The sequence below is a fragment of the Gambusia affinis genome, linkage group LG23 (genome assembly GCF_019740435.1).
Source record: "Gambusia affinis linkage group LG23, SWU_Gaff_1.0, whole genome shotgun sequence".
In the NCBI taxonomy this organism is placed as follows: Eukaryota; Metazoa; Chordata; class Actinopteri; order Cyprinodontiformes; family Poeciliidae; genus Gambusia; species Gambusia affinis.
In genome coordinates, this window is record NC_057890.1 from 7,629,375 (window position 1) to 7,649,698 (window position 20,324).

The following is a 20,324-nucleotide window of genomic DNA, read 5'->3' on the forward strand; positions in this document are numbered from 1 at the left end:
GCAGCTCTTACCCCAATTAACTCAGTAATCTTTGTTTTCTTTTCAACGGCTGTTGAACTCCTGGACCGTTGCTTGTGACCACTTTCTGTAATTTCAACCCCTGCCAGTCTGGTGGTTTTGGTTCTGCTGGCAGTTTCCTTCTGTTGAAGGAAAATGATTCTTTGAGTGCTATGTGGTCATGCAGTCATCTGCCGAGCAATTTCCCCACTTCTGCTGACATTACAGCTAACCTTTACCTAGTGGGAGTCCATTTCAGAAAGAATTATAAGATACATTAGAAAAACAGTTATTTTACTATTTATTTATTTTTTTGCAGCATGGAAAACCAAAATACTGAGAACAGGCATATTATAACTGGGGTATATATATAACTGCTTACACATAATTTTAATGACACAATTGCTGTAATAAACTTTAAACTAATCAATTTCTATTGTTTAAGTAATAAAATAGGAAAAAAACAACAACCTGATACATAAATCAAAACAAAAAGGCTCTTGGCATTCAGCAAAAACAGAAAAGTTGAAATGTTTACATCAATGATTGAGTTCCACCAGAAAAGTGAAATAAAATGTTTTCTTTTTCTGCCACAGCCTTTTTAATACACAGAAAACAAAAAATATCTAGCCACGTTTTTAAAAAAAACAAGCATTGTTGGATGCTCACGTTACAAGCTGACTATAAAAATGCAGCCTTCTGCTAAAGATGATGTTGGATTTTTTATAGAGATGCACCAATTAGCAAAGAAGTATAAACCTACTGATTTCCCTTTATTGACTGATTTCTGAATGTATCAACAAACATAATTAAAAATCAGATGAGGATTTGGGATCTGTGGTTTGATGCATAAGGAGAATAATCTTCCAAGTTCTTCCTTTCCTGTTGGATTCACAAAATACGTTTATCAAAGAAACTGCTGTACATCTTTTTTCTCCAAAGTGTTGTCTTTATCAGAAATAAAAAGCATGATCAGTGCATCATTTTTTTTAACAACTTCCAAAATCAGATTTTCTTTTTATTATTCAAATAATAATTAATAATAATTCTGATTCATCGGCCAGAGTCAGCTAATTTTTGTCTGTGTGAAAACAGATCCAGATGGTTCTATTCAGTAAATACAGCCAAATTACTTTTCATCACTTTCTGTCCATGAATGAATCAGTCAACATTCGTTTGAGTTTATTAAAATCATAATCTATAAATGTTAAGAACATAGTCTTTAATGCCTTAAGGGGGATAAAATTGTAATTCTGTAAATTATACAGGATCCAAATTCATGACCTTGTACAAAGATCATGCACTGTATTTTTTGGAGCAACAGTTCTTACAGGAACAAAAAAGGCCTGATATGTTCATAATTTTTTTTTTTTTTACTAAACTTCCGACATCTCCCCTTTTGTTTGTGTTTGACTAAAACAAACTCTGACCATTATTCATGCATGAGCACACATAAGAGCCACTCAATGTACTCTAAACTCTAACTATAATCTAAAGAATCAGTTGTCTTTTAATCAGCCACGTGTTTCCAGTCATAAATCCACAAACTCAGCTGTATCTTTAAGTTGGCGCTGAATAGTAACCGTTTCCATTGACCTAATCTGAGCAGCGATCAGCAATAAGCTCCAAACTCGGATCAGGGGATTCTCATTCATCATGGCTCCTTCAATAGTTGTCATCGCTGCCCTCTTCTTCCTCATCATATTTCCTGTTCAGCGACTGCTTCTTGTGCTTTCCCCTCACCCTCCGCTTGCCGGCAAAATCAGGGTTTGCCTCCTTCACGTGGATCTGCTCGTGCTTCCTGAGCAGGGCGGGAACCGTGAACCCTTTCCCGCACGTCTCGCATGTCCAGGGTTTCTTACATGAGTGAGTCCTTTTGTGGACGTTGAGGTGGGACGCCAGCTTGTAGGTCTTCCCGCACACGTCGCAGTTGAAGGGGCGCTCGTTAGTGTGCAGCCGGATGTGGACCTTCAGGTTTCCGACCTGCGTGAAGCTCTTGTCGCACAGTGGGCACCGGTAGGGTCTCTCTCTGGTGTGGATCCTCAGATGAACTCGCAGGCAGTACTTGCTGGAGAACTTCTTCTGGCAGACGGGGCACGGGATCTTTGTTTTAGGCAGGTGGTCGTGTTGGTGCCTCTTCAGGTCGGACAGGTACACGAACGTCTTCCCGCATTGGGAACAGAGGTACTGGCGTTCGCCGATGTGGTAGCCCATGTGTCTCTTCAACAAACTGGGCACCAGGAATCGCTTCCCGCAGCGCTCGCACATGTGCGGGCGGTCCCGGGTGTGCCAGCGCTCGTGGTTGGAGAGTTTGAATGCCGTCGGGAAGGTTTTGCTGCAGTGCTTGCAGGGGAACGTCATCTGGCTCGTGTGACACTCCATGTGCCGCTTGAAGTAGGTGGACTGCGTGAAGCCCTTATTGCAGATGTTGCAGTAGAAAGGCTTCTGTCCGCTGTGGGCGAGGATGTGCTTCGTCAGGGTCTGCAATTTGGCGAAACACTTGCCGCATTGGCCGCAGGCGTAGGGCCGCATGGTGCTGTGCGTCTTCAGGTGGTTGTTGAGGAATGCCTGCGTGCGGAAGCTCTTGTTGCACGCCGAGCATTGAAAGGGCTTCTCTCCCGTGTGAATGCGCTCGTGGTCCATCAGCTTGGACTGGTAGGGGAAGCTCTTATCGCACACGGTGCAGCTGAACCGATCAATCAAGTGCCTCAACTGCTTCTTCCGTCTGATGCTCGGCCTCGGGTCGTCATCATCGTCGCTCAGTCTGCCAGGAGGAAGGGGCGGCAACGCTGGGAGAGACATGGTGTTCGTGGCGATCTGTGACACCCACTGATGCAAAGTGACTCGGTGGGTTTGAGGCTTTTGGTTGTCTTTTGCTAACGTGGAAGAAGGCTTGACGGGAACTTGAACAACCCTGAAAGGGATCGATTTCAGAGGCAGCTGCTGCAACTCTGGTTGCTCTGACGCTGCTGGTGTTTCATCCTTCTTTTCTCCTTGAGGAGTTGTTGCCACCTGCTGCAGTTCAGAACTTTTTTCCGGCTGGTTTTGCACTGTTGCTGTGACATCCTTTTCTTTTGCTCCGTTTGCATCGGCTGTTTTGTAGCCTATTGGCCCTTCCTGCTGAGGTGCATCGACAGAGGGTGCCGGGCTGGAAGCATCATCTGAAAGACCTCCAACATCTTCGCTGTCACTGGGAGAGGCAGGGCTGCTTTCCATGACTGCGACCTCTGGTTGCTTTTGTGGCTGTTGCTGTGGCTGTTGCTGTGGCTGTGGTGGCGGCGGAGGTGGAGGCGGTGTTTCTACTGGTTTGGGCATGAAAGCCAAAGAGGAGAGAACACAGTCGCCCACCGAAGTCGAGACAGTGGCTGCAGAAAACAAAAACAACCAAAAAAGTACAATGAGCCTTTACTTCTCCTAACAAGTTTCTTCTTTGTCACCAAATTCACCAACGAAATGAACTAAAAGTGCTTTCCTAAAATATTTTATACCCCCCCCCCCCCCCCCACCAAAAAATAAAAAAATAAATCACATTTACATTACAGGCCTAAACTCTTATGTTTGAAAACTATGTAACACTTCCTTCCAATTAAAATCTACATTATATTTGTTTATATCATAAAATCCCAACTCTGTGGTTGTGTTTGAAAAAATATACCTTTCACACCAAGGAGTCCTTTGCTCTGATGGTGCTGCAGAAGAGTCTTTAGATCGCCACGGTCAGGGATGAACCCCCCACATGCATCAAGAACAGTTGCATCCGTTGAGATCATGGCACCAAGCTACAGCAGGAGTACCAAGAAGTGGAAGCTATTAGTACATTTTTCAGGACAAACGGTATCGTAGTCATTTTTTGGATCGTTCTTGCAGATTTAATCTATTCTAATTCTGATTCATTAAAAAAAAGTTAACTGCAGAGGGAAAATTGCTGAGATGCGAGGCGTGCATACTTGAGACAGATTGGGAACGGGAAGAAGTTGCTCCAGTTTGCACACCAGGCCAGCAATCAAGGCTTGCAGTGCCGTGTCAAACTTGACGCCGTACTGAACAGGGAACATTTCCTGCAAAACATGTTGCAAGTGTCAATCAAGCATGGAATAGAACTGGATTTACAGACAATATAAGAGACAATAATAACAAAAACGAGTTCCAACACACATCAAGTCATACCTGAAAGAACCGTTTCCTCTCAGTGGGATTTTTAAGCAGATTCTGGATCAGAACCATAAAGTTTGTCTGGGATTTCTCCACTTCTACATCCTTCTAAGGTATAAAAACATTCTGTCAGATTTTATTCATGCCATATTATCCTGGTGTACTATGTTTAGTTGGAATACACGGCATATTCTACAGAAATAACAAGTGGCATGCATACCGCTGAGGATGTTATCTTTAACCTATTTATAAGAGTCTGAATAGTCTTGGAATCTGGTGGGCCGTCATTCTGAAGCAGGTCCAAGATTATCTAAGTGATTAAACAGAAATACAAATATAAGAGTGGTGAGAAAACAAATAATCTGAGAGTTCTGTTGTAGGCAAAAAAAAAACTCACCCTTGCTCTTAACCCCAGGATAAGTTGCGCTGTCTGCTTGAAGCTCAGAAGCTCAGGAACAATCTGCGTCACCATGGTCACAAACTCCTCCACTTTGCCGTAATGCTTCACATTCCTCTGCCGTATGACCTGCCATATGTACGAATAGGTCAGCTGCAGCGGGGAGGCCAGCAGGCGGAGGGAGGCCAGAGGAAGGGCGCCTCCTGTTCAAAGACATTACAGCTGCAGCGTTACAAGTGATGGAGTTACATGTGCAATGAGAACAACCACACAGATGTATGATGAAAAGCTCAACAATCAAGAAATCTAGGTTCTGGCAAATAATCCATTTCAAATATACATACTTTTCCTGACACAAACTTTTTAAGACTTTTTAAAAAAAGTTGTAAATCATCCACCTACCTGGGTTTCATTATGAAGTCACAAAATCAGGTTGACAATTTGTGGCAGGACTTGAAAACTGATGTTTATATTTTTCATACAATCTGATTGAGCCTTAGGCTACTTTGCAAAGAAGAATGGACAAAACTCTCTAGATCTGCAAAGCTGGTAGAGACACCCCAGAACGCAAGCAGCTGAAAGGTGGCTCTACAAAAGGACTCGGGATTTATTTAGTGAAATGCACGCCAAACTTTTCAGACTTCTATTTACAAAAACTGCTTAAAAAAACAAGAATTTTTCTTCCAATTCAGAGTTATGTACCGTTTTGTTTTGGTCCGTTTCAAGGTAAAGCCACGTGCTGCCGCAGGGGGCGCTGCAGAAGTGACCGGACACAGAGTTGTTTTTGGAAAAAGTGCACGTCTGCGTGTGCATGTGCAGTGATGGAGAGATTGAGCGCCAAGCTAATGTCATACTTCAAACTTTGCAAGCAGATATCAGTCCGCCTCATTGACGTGACAAGCCGTTTCTGGAGATGCTTTACAGCGGGGCGGAGCGCGCATTTAGATGGCTTCATTTAAACGACAAAAATCACAAAGCAGCCAAAGCTTGATAGTTAGCTGACTTGCTTATTATCCATCTCCAGCAAAACACGGAGCAGACGTGTGTTTGTTTATGCCACTGAAAAGGAGAAAACAGTCTTCTTGCAACAGATGGAGCTTCCTTCATTTTCATATATTACACCATTCTCGGCGGCTGCTACAGTTAGCTTAGCAACTTACCTGTTGTATTGGACCGTCTGTCCATACTGGCCTCAAAATGCGCGGCTGGGTCAACCAACCAACTGACTGACGGCTCAAAACAAACTAATAAAACAACAGGCTATCCTTAAATATAATAGTTACAATTATTTAATCGTCTTATCTCGGGCGTCAAGCCACGAAGAATAATGGCGGCCACTGGATTCCAGCCTTCCAAAACAAAAGCTTGACTACTTCCGCCGGATGTTCCTGTACAATATAAAAGCACAGTCTTGGAGTGTGTGATTGGAGTCTCAGCTCTTTTCCAAGATCCTGATAATTTGGCTCAAAACAAAATTCCAAATTATTCCTCATAGTGCACTACTTCTGACATAATCAAGATTAAGTGTTTAATCGGAAAATAAGCTTCCACATATAAGTGCATCATCAAAAAAGTATAACAGGAGTGTTTCTATACACTTGAAATCTGATTAAAGCATTTTCCTGTCTTTTTCCAGCTTTTATTTCCTGTCCCATTTTCTAAATTATGCATCACAGTCAGTCTTTTGTTATTGCATTTTCTGTTTATTACCTTTTCATGGTTTCCGTACTGAAATTTCATATTTACACTCAAACCATATTGATCTATTTAAATGTTTTTCACAAAAATTGTGTTTTATTTTTGGTGAAAATATGTAGATGTCAAAGCATAACGCACATTTATATGGCGTCTAAACACTTTTTATGTTTGTTGTTCCTCCTGTTTTAAATAATGCTGGTTATTTGATTTGGTTAGTCAGAGACTTTAGCTGTTGATAGGTATTGCTGTTGCAATTTTGGGTCAGGTGCACAAAATACACATTATGCTAAGAGGAAAATAACCCTCCTATATAAATATTTTAAAGACAATAGCACTCAGGATATTTTATGTCACTATGCAACATATTCCTGAGGGATACTTCATTTCAGTTCTGTTGGATTTCTCCAAAAGTCAGCGTTTCAACCTTTTCCCAACACAAGCAAGAGTCTCCTATAAAAATGGTTCTCTTGCTTTTTCCTTTTTTTGTTTTCCTTAGTAGTTGTAAAACTGGTACTTCAAGGCTTGGAAAAAGAAAGGACCAGGATCTTGCTCTTCTGAATTTTACTGCAGTTGAAGGTAACATTATCGCCACCTAGTGGTGCACTACAAATATTACACAATTTTTGACTAGAATTTAATTTAAATTCTACATTATAAACCATGCAGGTTTTTTTCAAAAGAGTGGATTTTAAAAAAATATCCAGAGAAACGTAGGGGTGGGATTTATATTTTTACATGAGTCTGTTTGTTGTTTCAACAGTTGGAAAAAGTTTATTTGCGTTTGAAAGACATTCAGAGCATAACAAAAGAACTTAAATATATACAAACACACATTTTTGACAATAATAATAAAAAAATAAAATTCATCAATATAGTACACTGAGAAGATAGTGAAAGTTTTCCTGGTTTTGAACCTCATCCAAAATATTTCACTATAGAACAAGCCAAGTCATTGACCTGTTTTGGAAGTAAATCACTTGAACTGTTATTGAAATGCTGACCAGTCCCTGCAAATCCAACTACATAGCCTGCGGTCTGCAGAGATTCTTAGCCTGTTGATTCATAGAGATCTGTCGACATTGGTCATGTTTGTAACTGGCACTTCCTCCAGCCTACGGCCTGCTCTTTTGTGACGAGAACAATCCCTCCTTATGCTGTTCACTGAGCTCATCCGTTCATCTATCTGTCTGTCTCTATCTCCCTCACTTTCCCTCGCTGGTCCTGTCCTGTCTCTTGCTCCCGGTTTCTGACACATACAGTACAAGAGCACTCACACTCTTGAGAGTCATGCTCTCATGACTGAAACTGATTGACTCTGAAACTGAGGCATTAAAAACCTCCCGACACACTCGCAGTGGCTGAGGAGCAGCAATAGTTCACTGTGCGACGGCTTCGAAGCACAATGACCGGATTCAAAGGCCCTCTGGCCATGGCTATCTGCCATCTGGTCAGATCTTTGATTCATAAAGTCGGACATTTGTTGAACTACTCGGAGTGTTGTTTGTGACTAGTAGGTCCAAAATTTGTGACAGATAACAGATCACAACAATGTCAACAACAAGTACAGGAGAGGTATCGGTTCTTTTAGGATTCTTTTCACACAACGTTTGTAGGAATGGACTTTTTTCATAAACTCCTTAGAAGATTTCAAAAGATGTCAGTACAAGAGCAGTTTGGAGTTCATGTTTGATTGTATAGAAATGAAAGGACAATCACTTTGACAACTCACTTTATGAGCATTGTTCCATTTCAAAACAGCAAGTTTCTCTGAACTGTGGAGTATTGTACTGCAGTGAAGCCCCAGTGACTCAAAGCCACCTTGAATGGCAGTAAAGTGGCTTTTAAATCAGAACAGAACAGCTAAAGAGCCGTGATTCACCAGTCAAAACAGAATTATGTTGTTTTTTTTTTTACTTTGGCAGCCAGTTTCAGAGAGGATAACTCTTGTGTTGACTCAAGAGCTGGGGGAACTTTGCCAACACACCTTCCCTTTACAGCAGCTCAGCTTTCTCTCCCCCAGTTCCTCTGGAGCTCGAGCAGGAAAAGTGACAGACCACACTAATTTTTCTATGCTTTATCACGCTTCATCCACTCTCATGTTCAGAGACTGCCTCCCCCATTGGCTGGCTGTCATCGGCGTGGGTGAGCGTTTGAAGTGGGATGGAGACAGACACAGTTGGGATCATGTCAGGAGATGCGGTTTGGCCATTTGAAGTGTTGCACGCTATTAAATTTCTCCCAGACTTAACCTACAGGGGGGAGAAAAAAAGTAGAAATCAATACTAAAGAAACACCTGCAAACATCAGCTGCAAACACCAGCACAGCTGGTGTCATAAAAGTGGCCATGACATTACCAAAGCTCTAAATGCTATCTAAATATTTTATGAACTGCAGTCAAATTTACAAGCCTTGTCTTCTTGGAAATGCTTTCTGAAATGTGGGCAGATAATCTCACAGGGTTAGACTGACCAAAGAAGCGATACAGACAAATAAAAATCAATGTGGGAGGAAATTCAGCTTCCAGAATTTCCTCTAAAAGGAAGCTTTTTGTCTTCAAAAGCCAATTTACCACTTTTGTGGTCCAGGCTTAAACAGTCTAATGCTTGTAAATTGGACTCAATTTATCTAGGAAGTTGGAAGTCAAATCTGAGAATTATCACACACTTAACATAACCATGTTCCAGGTCAAAGAAAACTGTAGCCATATGTAGACAAAAGACGGTTGTGTAAGGATGAGTATAATGTCAGTTATTGTTGCAGTTCCCACAATCTTTTACTCATAGCTTGAATTTAGATCAATAGTATAGTAGTATAAAAATTTAACACACCATCTATCTGCAAAAATCAAAATCTCACTACTTTCCTTCCATGTATTTAGCTAGCTGTCCAAATGTCTTCTCTTTCCTCATACAGCTGGTGCATTCGGCGCTGAGAATGGACTGAAATTACAGTGGACTCCTGCCTAGTTGTGGATCACAAATTCATCTTTTTGCAGATTTTTCTAAGACTGTTTCTGAAGGATTCTCAAGTATGAACGAGGTGGTTTTCCACTGACTCATCTGTTGGAAAACAGGGAACGGTTTCGCGAATTATTGTGAGACTAGTAAAACACGACCACAACAATAGTAATTTTATGTATTCAAACAGTAAAGGAACATGTTCACAAATAAATATTGTTCAACATAATTATTCTCTAGGATGTATTTGCAAAGCTTTTTTAATGAGTCCAAACTGGGGCTGCTGGGTGACCTCCAGCTTTCCCATCCGAATTTCGACTTACGGACGTTTTCTTGTAATAGCCTATTTCTAACACTGTCTATCACATCAACACTTTGTAAAACCAATATTGGTAGGATATTTTGTTATTGAGCCAACACATTTTTTAAAATACTGAAAAGTTTTATCAAAAAATTTAAATATGTATGATGATAGTGCCTAGAGAGAAAGTAAATGTTTCACGTTTATCATTTTTCTCGACGCGTCGGTAGCAATTGTTAGCATGTAGCTATAGCATTCACTTACAGTCATTTCCCTTCAAAAAGTGGTCAAATTATTTGAAAAGCATTTTTAAACCGACTGAAGTAATTTAAAGAGAGTTATCATCTTAGGGCAGTTTAGGTGAACATAGTGGCAATATAATATGAGTTACATCTGAAAATAAACACGCTAATAACATCTTAAGCATCTTAGGATAGGGGAACATTTCCAACCGTATTCCATGACTTTATGAGTGAATGTAATGTAACAATTATTCATAAACTTGAAAACATTTTAAATCTTTCTTGATAAAAAACATTCCAATTATTAAAATTATTTTTATAATTACAACAGATTGCAAGGTGAAATTCTGAGGTCTTACCTGCCAGACTATCAGCACAATACAGGCTGTGAAGGGGATTAGCACCAAAAGCAAAGAGCTGCTCTTTAACCATCTGTATTTACGACTCTCCTCCTGACCTTCTGCAAGAAGAGAATAATTGCAGCTGTAATTGAATATGCTTACACATACGAAATAAGATAGTGGACAGGCATGCCATCACACTTTTTGCATGACATGAAATCAATAAGTGTTATCTAATTCTTCTCCTTTGTGGCTTCGAGGAATCCGTTTGAATAAAACTGCCAGACGCAAATAAATGGCGTACCTGCCGTTTGCCGATGATTAAGGCACGGCTGTGGCTTGCAAGAGAAACTCGATGTTCCTTGAGTGGCCGCAAGCAGGAGGTCTCGGGTGTAGTCAAAGTAAAGTCCAGAGAGTAAGCTCTTTTCTCGATAGTGACACTGGAAGACCTGCATTGCTGTTTCCTGCGGGATCAGCCAACAAACCATCCTGAAATAATTCACTTATGCAATTAAATGTGCAAAAGAGTCACATAATCTTCCTGCGGTGCCTCCCTCAGAGCTAAAGTTGTCTTGGAATGTTCTGTTTGTTTTCTATCCGTAACCTAATAAGTAAAATATTATGCGTGCACTCTGGAAAAGAGCACATATCTTCGAGTGGAGCTGCCTGTCACCCACCAGCTCTTCGTGGTCGAAGGTGAGGCGTAAACTCTTCAGCATCGTGACGAAGACGTTGATGTCGTCTCTGTTTGGTGACATGGCACCGAACATGCCGGCCAGCTTTTCAAGACTTCGCTCCAAAGGATAGATGTTTAAAACCACCCAGCATGTGCCAGCCTGCGATCCAGGTAGACAAAAAAAAAACCCCAATAAACTTTCTTAGTCAATATGAAATCCATCATTCCTTATTTAACTGCCTCACTGTGTCTTATCGATGTGTTGTACATACCACCTCTTTGGGAATGCAACCGACAGGAATCTCATAATCAGAGGGGATGTTCTGCTTCTGCGGTGGAAATGAGAGGCAGAACAGAACAGCATCCGGGTCAGAAACAGAACGCGTACCACAGTCAGACAAACGATGCTGTCAATATGAGGATTATAATCTCACCAGTACAGACAGCTTGCTCACATCATCAGTTATTGGCGTTCCGAATTTCCCAGAGCAGAGATGCAAACTTGAAAACAGACCCAAGAGGACACAAGTTGTGCTGATGATCTAAAGCCAAGACATAAATATTAAACAATATTTTGGTTTTACTTGTTGACTATTAGCTCGCTTTTAGATTATAGTTATACAACCCCTCCCCAAAAAAAACAAAAAACTGAAGATGACCTTTCTGAGGGGAATGGAGGTATTTTATTGGCTGATATGGCTCTTTACACAGGGCGGCATTTAATCAAGGAGTATGAACACAGCGGAGGCTCTCTGACAGTTTTGTGATTTTTATTTAAGTTTCCACTCGGTAGTGAAGGAGCACCTCCCTGTGTTTTGCACAGTGAGAAAAAGAAAGTGGATCTGTAGAAGTTGATCTAGTCTGCACTAATCCAAAGAGCTACTGATGATTTTTGTTTTTTTAAAGAAATTTAATCTACATTTGAACTCTGTAGTTCTCAAATCTAAAATACTTTGATCCAACCTGACCTAAATTATTCTCCAATTATAGAAATGATTCTTTATGGCTAGTAGACAGACATATTATCATCTAATTGGTAACATGTTATTGTTAATTTTTCTATTTTTCTTTTACTGTAATGCCAGCTCAATTGCTTGATACTTAAGCCTCATGTTGTGTCATTAATGTAAGTCAGACTTGGATTTTCTGGAGTTTACTTATAAAAACTTTGTATTTAGTAAATTTTTGCAGTGGATATTCCAGTGGATATCATCTTTAAACCACAGGAAGCCTTTACTTTATTTAAGAAACCACAAAGGGTGTTTGTTTGGGATTTTAGCGCCAGGAAGTGTGAAGACGTAAATATTTAAATGGCTCAAACCTGGACTGAATCATCCTTTTTTTATCCCACGCTCATTCTTTATTTTATTTTATTTTTTTTACAGTTTTTTTATTTAATGTTTTTCTTTTTAAAAACTGTTGACGGACTGGTCAAATACGTAAACAAAAATAAAAGCATTACTATGAAAATATTACATGGATATCACGCTTTGTATATCCTCTAAAAGTTTTACATTTATCATTAAACAAAAAAGGTTTAAAATGTCAATATTTCACACTAATTGACATTTTCCTCTATTTTGTTGTTAGTGGACTGAACAGCTTTAGGCAGTGAATGAAACAGATGAAATTGAAATTTTTGAAATTGATTTCCAGAAACAAAATAAAGGTTAATGGCAGCTCTAAGTCAAAGCTTTTGGTTTCGGTGCTTAAAAACTTTTTTTTTTTTTCCCCTCAAAACTCTTATTAGATTTTTTAAACCTTTCACTTTGCAGCCCCTTTTCTGGCAGCACAATATGGAGCCACGACCACAAAGCCCTTAGAACAGTAAATCATCTTTTAAAGGAGCATTCTTTATTATTTGCCATTTTTCCACGAATGAATCGTTAAGCTTTCAGTTACAGTAGGAAAATATTTATTGCACTGATTTATCTGTCCTGTTCTTTTTAAAAAAGGCGTCAGTTTCTGCAAAACTAAAATAATGCTACATTTCTGTTTTTGTCATTTTGAGCCTCAAAAATGGTCAGTAGCTGACACAGCTGTGAAAGGGGAATGAGAATTTTTATCTATTTTTTTTTTTTTTAACCAAGCACCAGCAGAATGTTAGACAATGCGTTAAATATCATGTAAAAGTTTAAAGAATCGACTTACTTTCTTCCTCATATGGAGCAAGGTTCCAAGGTTTCTCAGATCAGCCTCTTCAAATTCAGTCTCTTGCATTTGCAGAAAGAACTCGGAGCTCTGTGCATGTTTGCATGCGTGTCGATGATGTCCAAATGTGTTGTGAAACCCGAGGATGGGCCGGCAGTCTGCTCTCGCATCAGACAAACTGGTGGGGTCTCTTTTGACGTGGCGGAGAGGCCGCCTACAAGCTGAGTCATTATGTCACGCTCTGACGCTGTCTGAGACTTTTCCATAAACTCCCACGTATCAATTTGGTCATCGGGAGAAGTGGGTGCTTGTTCTCCTGCGAGGATATTTCACTTGGAATATGTCAGGGTTATTCCCCAAGCTGTTGTTTGTAAAAAAAAGTGAGAACAGGACGGTGGGGAGTAATGAAGACGTTCAGCCGTGTTGTTTCTTGCTTTATTTGATTGCGTGTACTTATTAAGGTTTTGTTTATTACATTTTCATCCACTGGAGAAATTCTGGCCCCTGAGTGTCGGTGTGCACGTGCAAATGTTTTCGCAGCGCAATCCAGCTCATGGTTCCTCCTGATAAGTGGACCCATGTAGAAGCCATTATCCATAATTGATTTCCATTACCAAATCAATAGCCGTCACAAGGGAGAGATTCAGGAAATGAGGAAAAGCAAATGATTTAGAAAACCAAACTCTAGAGGACAAGCACTTTGTCTGCTTGTCCTCTAGTTGAAGTTTCCTCGGGAGCACAGTATTATTCATTCATTAATCTCTGTGGTAGACTGGCAGTGTCTCTACTAATGGATTTAGTCAGGGAATATGCTCATTGATATCAGTCAGCAGGAGTGTGTAAAGACTTTTAAGCGTAGAAAGCTGAAACACTAACTTTGGCTGGAGGTTGGTGCAGTTAGGTGTTGCAGGAAGTTGGAACACCTCACTTCAAACTTGCCTTAAGTTTGAAGTCATAAGATTTGCTCAATAGTTCTGGAAATTAATTAAGAACCTTTTGCTTTTAAGAATTTTTCCCCCCCCCCAGTGTAGAACAGATGGCAACCATATTTATCCCATTATAAACTCAAAGTGTTGATCAGACCTCTTTGATTTGGTTGGGAATCTTCATGGATTCTAAGATTTAGTCTGAAGGTTGCACTTCCGGGTGAGGAGTTATCACGAGGAACCGAATCACAAGTCGACTTTGGTTAAAGTGAGAGCAGCTTCAGGTTAGAAAGATGACAAATGATTTCTACCGTTTTCCTAAAACACCTTCTGTAAATATCGAGGAACTTCTCCAGTAACCCTCAATACCTAATCAATTTAATAATGATTTAGAAGTTTATTGAGGCTGTTTTCATAGTCAACCATTGCAAAGGTGTAATATTTACACCAAATAAAAGACAGCTAGCTCCTAATGTTTTAAAAATTAATAATCAGTGCTGAAATGCGAGTTTAAGGATGGTTTATCCACCAACTTTCCTTAAAAAAAAAAAAGTCACAAGCTATACTAGCGAACCCAAAAGAAGACAAAGGTTGCTAAGCAGTTCGAGTGTTTCATTACAAATGTTGTTTTTGGGTGAAGTTGAGGGTCTTTGAATGGATATTTGTGGCTGTTGCAAGTTTTCCTGAGTGCTGCAAGGAGGTCCAGAGAAAGCTGCAGCAGCAGATTCCAGGAGTTTTCCCATGGTGGGGATCTGTAGGTGGAGGAGGACATGTTAGATAAATTCACTTAGAGAGAGAACTTCTAATTGCTCAGGAGTCAGTAGTAACTGTGGAACTGCTGTGGAGCTGGAATATTACCCTTAGCTGCAGGGGGAAAAGAAAAAAGGAAGAAAATAAAAACTGTGTTGTTGTTAAACTAATCAGCTATATTAGTCTTGCTTGTATGAGTTTATTATATTCTGAGCTAAAAAGAAGAAGAAAAAAAGTGCAGATTTTCCCCCCGCCGACAACAGATCCGTTGTGCTCGGCGTATAAAGTATGGCATCACTGCACAAACCTGTCATGTGGGTTTCATCCACATGTAAGCGAAATGATTCGATTTGAATGTCGGCAGTTTCAGCTGCTGGAGAAGTGAAAGAAATGACAGACGGCATACTCTGAGCTTAGTCATGACGGTTAAAGTAGGCCACTTCTAATAATAACACGGACCGCCGAGGACCCTGCAAAACAAAAACATGGAGGCAACACGCTAGAGAAATCAAGGACACTAACTCACACCAACAGGTGAGGGACGGATATTGCTAAATAATATAAAGCAAGACTTCGTTTTTATATGCGACTGTGTGACATATTTGCATTCGACACTCATTCCTGTGTGAGCTGTAAGTGATACAGTAACTTTTTAACATGCTGCATTCCCAAAGCCAGGCAGACTAACACAAACTACAGGCATACATGAGCTCAAAATATGATTTTGTTTTTACAAACTCTCTCTTATCACATTTCCCCACTATACAGAAATGGAGGACCTGGAGCAGGAAGGCGTTAATGAAGAGCTGATTGAGTTTGCCATTCTGGAGAGCATTCAAGATGCCTTCAAGCTGCGGTGTTCAGTGCCAGCATACTGGTATGAAAAATCCAATCATGCACGAAGAGTCAGGTCTGGGGCTACAGTCCGTGATGAATGTTTCGGGGGAAAGTAAACCGTTGAAGGTAACCTGCGTTTGTTTCGCCAGGAAACAACCAAACAGTGAAAACTTTACGAAGATAATGACGGCGATAGATAAAGGTAAAGTGATACACGCATGTAGATACGAGTAATAATGTGCAACAAATGGCCCTAGATGTTTTCCAGGTTTTGCATATTTACATTACATATTCTCATTCTCGACTTTATTCATCTCTGAACTTTGACTGGGTCAATTCTTACAGCCTCTTATTGACTTGAAAAGCTTCCCAGTGCCCACTAAGGAAAGGCCTTCCCTCATCCCCTCCTCTATTCCAGTCACAATCTGCATGCCATGATATATTAATTGGATATATAACACTCTTTAAAACTGTATCTCTGCAGGTGATGTAGCTGCACTGCAGGTACTGTCGTGCTGCGCGTCTGCCTTCAGAGAGAGCGACAGCAGGGGCTGGCTTCCTCTGCATGCAGCAGCTGCTCTGCCAAAGACAGAAATGCTGCACGTGGTGCTGCAGGGTAAGAGAGCGCCGAGGGACTCAGCTCAGCGTTAGATCCTCATATCTAAGCTGTATTTGTTCGTCACCCTGGCAGCGATGGCATCCATGGACGTGACATTAGAAGAGCAGACGAAGGACGGGGACACGGCGTTGACGCTGGCAGCAGAAGCTAACCAAGTGGAAAACATCAAGCTGCTGCTGCGGCACGGAGCCTCGCCGCACAACACAAACAGCAGGAATGAATCTCCTCTGCTCCTCGGTAGCACAATCACACCGCTAGCCAGAAAAGGCGCACACAACATATCACACTCACCTGATATGTTGAGCCAGTGGGGTGGAGTCTGACCCAATAGTACCTCCAAGTCTTGGACAGATTTCCACTGCATGAATGGAAAGGCTTTTCAGGGAATTTAAGCAAAAATTGTATATTTTTAGGGAATGCCTCGGTAATTTGAGGGAGTCGTAAGTAAATATAAAACCCACCCATGTCTCTATATTTACTATATGAGCACTGACCGATCTAAAAAAAAAAAAGAAAAGAAAAAGAGGTTTTTAGGTTGTGTTGAGATGAAGTCCTTCCTGATTCTGTCAAATTATTTCACTCCAAACACTATTTACTGCAGACAAACTCACTACTCATACACCACAGCATAACAACAATCTTCAACTGTTCCTTTTAGATGTCAAATACGCCAATGGTATTTATTTGTTAAGATAGTCTATCATTTAGTCACCAAAGTTCATGTTTCACCATCATTATCATTAATTCACTGCGTTTTTAGCAGTTTTGTGAAAAAAGAAACCCTTGCTAAGACGCTTTTTACTCATATACTTTCCAAATTTTGCAGCAGTGAGACAGAGTTCATATGACGCCGTTCATTCCCTCATCATGGGAGGGGCCTTTGTGGAGCAGGTGTGTCTCACGAAGTGGACAGCGACTCATGAAGCTGCAAAGGTGGGAGGTGTTTTAAAGCTGCCTTCCAAACTTAAATCAAACTCACTTTGGGTATAGTTTATCACGTGCAAGACATCAAATCAAGATCAGTTTTTCCATTAGCTTAGTTATTAAGTTGTAAAACACTTTATTCAAGATAAAAACCTACCCTTGTAAAAAACAAGTTTCTCTGCCTATGATGACATCACATAAGGCAACAGATTAATTTTTTGAGTTGGCCCAGTTTTTTCTCAGTGGGCTTTAAAACAAATTCTATTATCTGAAAATGTTAAAAATCATACTTCATTGCTTAGAAGGATTCTTTTTGTCAGTGCACATCGTAAACAATGTTTTTTCAATAATTTTCCCCTAAAACATCTTGTTTTTTCAGGTGGGTTGTCCAGCTATTCTGATGCTGCTGCTTCGCCACGGAGCCCAGGTGACCGTCAGAGACGGTCATGGTGTGACCGCTATGGGAATTGCAGCGGAGCACGGTCGGACTGACGCCCTAGAAATACTTATACAGCACGGTAAAACATTAAAACACAACCATTTAACTATTTACTCATCCCTTTTCTGGCGCATGTAATCTGACCCTGCCTAATTTCCCAACTAATCCCTCTGTTTTTGTACTTCCTCTGGCCTCCACTAGGGGGAGATGTGAACGCCCAGGCCAGCAATGGGGACACAGTCCTGTATGACGCGTCTGGGTCGGGGAACCTGGACTGTGTCAAGCTCCTTCTGCAGCACGGAGCCAACCCAAACGTGGCCAGCTACGCCTGTCAGCTGCCCATCCACAGGGCTGCGTATGAAGGACACTTGCTGTGAGCTGCGGCCCGGTCGTTTGAGAAAACACGAAGCGTCATTCTGATGCCTTAGAAGTGGAATTATTCTCAGCTCGCAACCTTTCAGCAGCAGATTCAGTTCTCGGAATAAAGAAATTGCTCTGCATTAAATAAAATTACTTACCCCGTTTGTTTAAATCACAACAAGCAAACAATAGAGGGAACGGGACGTTCTCCACAAAGAGTCCTTTGTCACGGTTTCTCGGCTCAGTTCCTAAAATACACTGTAACTCAAACCACAGATTAATGACCGCTCCCTCTGTCCTGTCTGGTGTTTTTCACTTTGTTGATTCCTTTTTTTTCCTGCCTTTCCCCCCCTTCTGCAGAGTCCTGAGAACTCTGATCCCTGTCACCACAAAGAGAGCGATCCGTCTCTCAGGCCAGAGCCCGGTCCACTCTGCTGCTGACGGGGGACAGACTGAATGTCTCCAGCTCCTCATCCAGAATGGTTTTGACATCAACACACAGCTAGATAAACACATCTCCGGTAGGAGTGACTGTATAAGTGTGTGTCTGCGCCACCACTTTACCAAAACATTGTTGCTCGAGAATCCATACATCTGGCCTTTTTCATCCATCCATAAAAAAAAGAAAAAAAAAACAATCTTGAAAGTGATTTTAATTTCTCATACCTTTCGCAATTACGCAACTGCCTTGTGTTGTATATCACATAAAACCCCCAGAAATAAAATCCAGTAAAGTTTGAGGTTGCTTACATAAGATTAAAAAAATGTTGCTTTCACTTATAAGCAAATCATGTGCACCACAAACATGTGCAATTTAGATTTTGATCTACGTGTTGGAACTAACTTGCTGACCTTTTTTCAATCTTACAGAGAACTATGGCGACCTGAGGAAGACTCCTCTGTACTTTGCCGTCTCCAACGGCGACGTGACCTGTGCTGAGATCTTGCTGAAAGCTGGAGCAAGAACGGACCTGGACCCTCTACGATGCATCTTGGTAGCTGTTCGGGAAGAGAGGTCTGCAGGAGGCAGTCGGCATGTTTTGCCTGACGTATAATTAACGCGGATTGCCCTAAAAACCATCCGCCGTGTCTAGGTATGAGTTGGTGAAGCTGCTGCTGTCCTACGGAGCCGAGGTGAACTGTTACTTCAGAGTGATCAACAACACCGTGTTCCCCACTGCCCTCTACTACTCTCTCAGAGACCACGACATGCTGCGGTTGCTGCTCAACAGCGGCTATCAGGCTCACAAGCACGTATCATCAAAACCCAATTTAAACCTAATTTTTGAATGGCAATATTTACATTTATAAATATCTCTCTTCCTGTAGATGCTTTCAGTGCTTTCATAATAAGAGTGAAGACTTGGACAGTACCTGGACTGACCTCCACAACCAGGCCTACAAGATTTACTGTCAGCCTAATGTCATTCCAGTGAGAACGGACACACATGCATTCTTTCCCATCGCTTGCTGCATAATGAAAAGAGTGCGAGTTAATGTTGAAGGAAATTTCTGATCTTTGCTCTTTTAGTTCTGCGAGTTCGTGTCCGTGTCGTGGCTCACCCATCTGGCAGGCAGCGTCGTAAGGATTCTTCTGGACTACGTCAGCCACGTCAGCATCTGTTCCAACCTGCAGCGCATCCTCAAGAGGACTCCCGAGTGGGAGGAGATTTCCGCTGTACTGGGTAAGACCGTAAAGACGTGACGTTGATTTCATTTCCTGGTCAACTGAAGACTAATGAACTCGGTCTCTCCTCCAGGAGAACCTCGCCCCCTGCAGCACTTGTGCCGACTGGTGATCAGAGGCAGAATGAACATCAGGATGCTGAACGACCCGGAGGCCATGGACGCTGCTCCTTTTCCTCCCAGACTGATCGGCTACCTGACCTACCGGGCGGACGACCCGTACGGCGGACTCTAGTGATGACAAGATCCGGCCTGCAGTGACTAGCTAGGGATTTTGTAAATGTGTGCATTTCATTTATTTTTGTTGTTTTTTTTCAAAACTCTAGTTTTTACATAAATCTACACTTTCCTGTATTCATACTGTTAATAACATTGTTGTAAAAGTTGCTAAAGCAGAACCAGAACAGAGGAAAAAATGCATGCGTGAGAAATAAAATAAGTGACATCTGGTAAATCGGTAATCAAATGACTGCAACGCCATTAGCCAGAGAATACAGTGAAGCAGATGAAATAAACTACAGAAAAGGGCAACAGAATTTGAGACAAATCTGCGGAATCTATGTGAAAGCTTTTTAACTCTAACGAAGCTGTTATGGAGAATAAAAGCATTTTTTTTTATTCTCACCACATATTACAATGTATAAGAAAGAGTAAAAGTATTGTTTTACACAACTAATATTTTCCTTTTTTTGCTCACACAGTAAATAAAAAAAAAAATACATATATAGACTTTAATAAAAGTTCAACAATCAAGCCTCCTATTTCAAATTTTCATCAAACCATCCAGTTCAGGAAAAGCTCTTTGAATATAACCCTATCCTGCCAAAAGAAATCCCAAAAAACAAACATCTGCAAATGGTTTTATGTAAA

General features: G+C 41.0%; 3 protein-coding genes across 4 annotated transcripts; 1 reads left to right on the forward strand and 2 right to left on the reverse strand.

Annotated features, from left to right (window-relative positions):
* Window positions 1-281: 281 nt before the first annotated feature.
* On the reverse strand, window positions 282-5,921 carry si:dkey-14d8.1 (zinc finger protein 768). 2 transcript variants are annotated; one of them, XM_044108576.1, is made up of 7 exons: window positions 5,707-5,921; window positions 4,547-4,749; window positions 4,370-4,459; window positions 4,165-4,254; window positions 3,945-4,055; window positions 3,653-3,776; window positions 282-3,362 (listed from the first exon to the last, which is right to left on the reverse strand). In XM_044108576.1, the coding sequence occupies exons 1-7, from the start codon at window positions 5,729-5,731 to the stop codon at window positions 1,663-1,665; spliced, it is 2,343 nt and encodes a 780-aa protein (XP_043964511.1). In that variant the 5' UTR covers window positions 5,732-5,921; the 3' UTR covers window positions 282-1,662. The 2 variants fall into 2 exon arrangements, with proteins under 2 accessions (XP_043964511.1, XP_043964510.1); XM_044108575.1 differs by having other exon boundaries at window positions 4,165-4,257; window positions 5,707-5,920.
* A 1,073-nt stretch (window positions 5,922-6,994) lies between these two features.
* Window positions 6,995-13,045, reverse strand: LOC122826568. The gene is made up of 7 exons (XM_044108580.1): window positions 12,914-13,045; window positions 11,197-11,304; window positions 11,035-11,091; window positions 10,764-10,922; window positions 10,391-10,550; window positions 10,105-10,205; window positions 6,995-8,493 (listed from the first exon to the last, which is right to left on the reverse strand). Exons 1-7 carry the CDS (start codon window positions 12,980-12,982, stop codon window positions 8,329-8,331), a joined length of 819 nt encoding a protein of 272 aa, XP_043964515.1. The 5' UTR covers window positions 12,983-13,045; the 3' UTR covers window positions 6,995-8,328.
* Window positions 13,046-14,587: 1,542 nt separating this feature from the next.
* On the forward strand, window positions 14,588-20,276 carry asb15b (ankyrin repeat and SOCS box containing 15b). Its single transcript, XM_044108579.1, has 14 exons — window positions 14,588-15,123; window positions 15,358-15,466; window positions 15,576-15,628; window positions 15,911-16,042; window positions 16,118-16,282; window positions 16,872-16,978; window positions 17,349-17,487; window positions 17,610-17,781; window positions 18,129-18,289; window positions 18,639-18,783; window positions 18,863-19,018; window positions 19,098-19,200; window positions 19,300-19,453; window positions 19,529-20,276. The coding sequence occupies exons 2-14, from the start codon at window positions 15,360-15,362 to the stop codon at window positions 19,687-19,689; spliced, it is 1,755 nt and encodes a 584-aa protein (XP_043964514.1). The 5' UTR covers window positions 14,588-15,123; window positions 15,358-15,359; the 3' UTR covers window positions 19,690-20,276.
* Window positions 20,277-20,324: the final 48 nt, after the last annotated feature.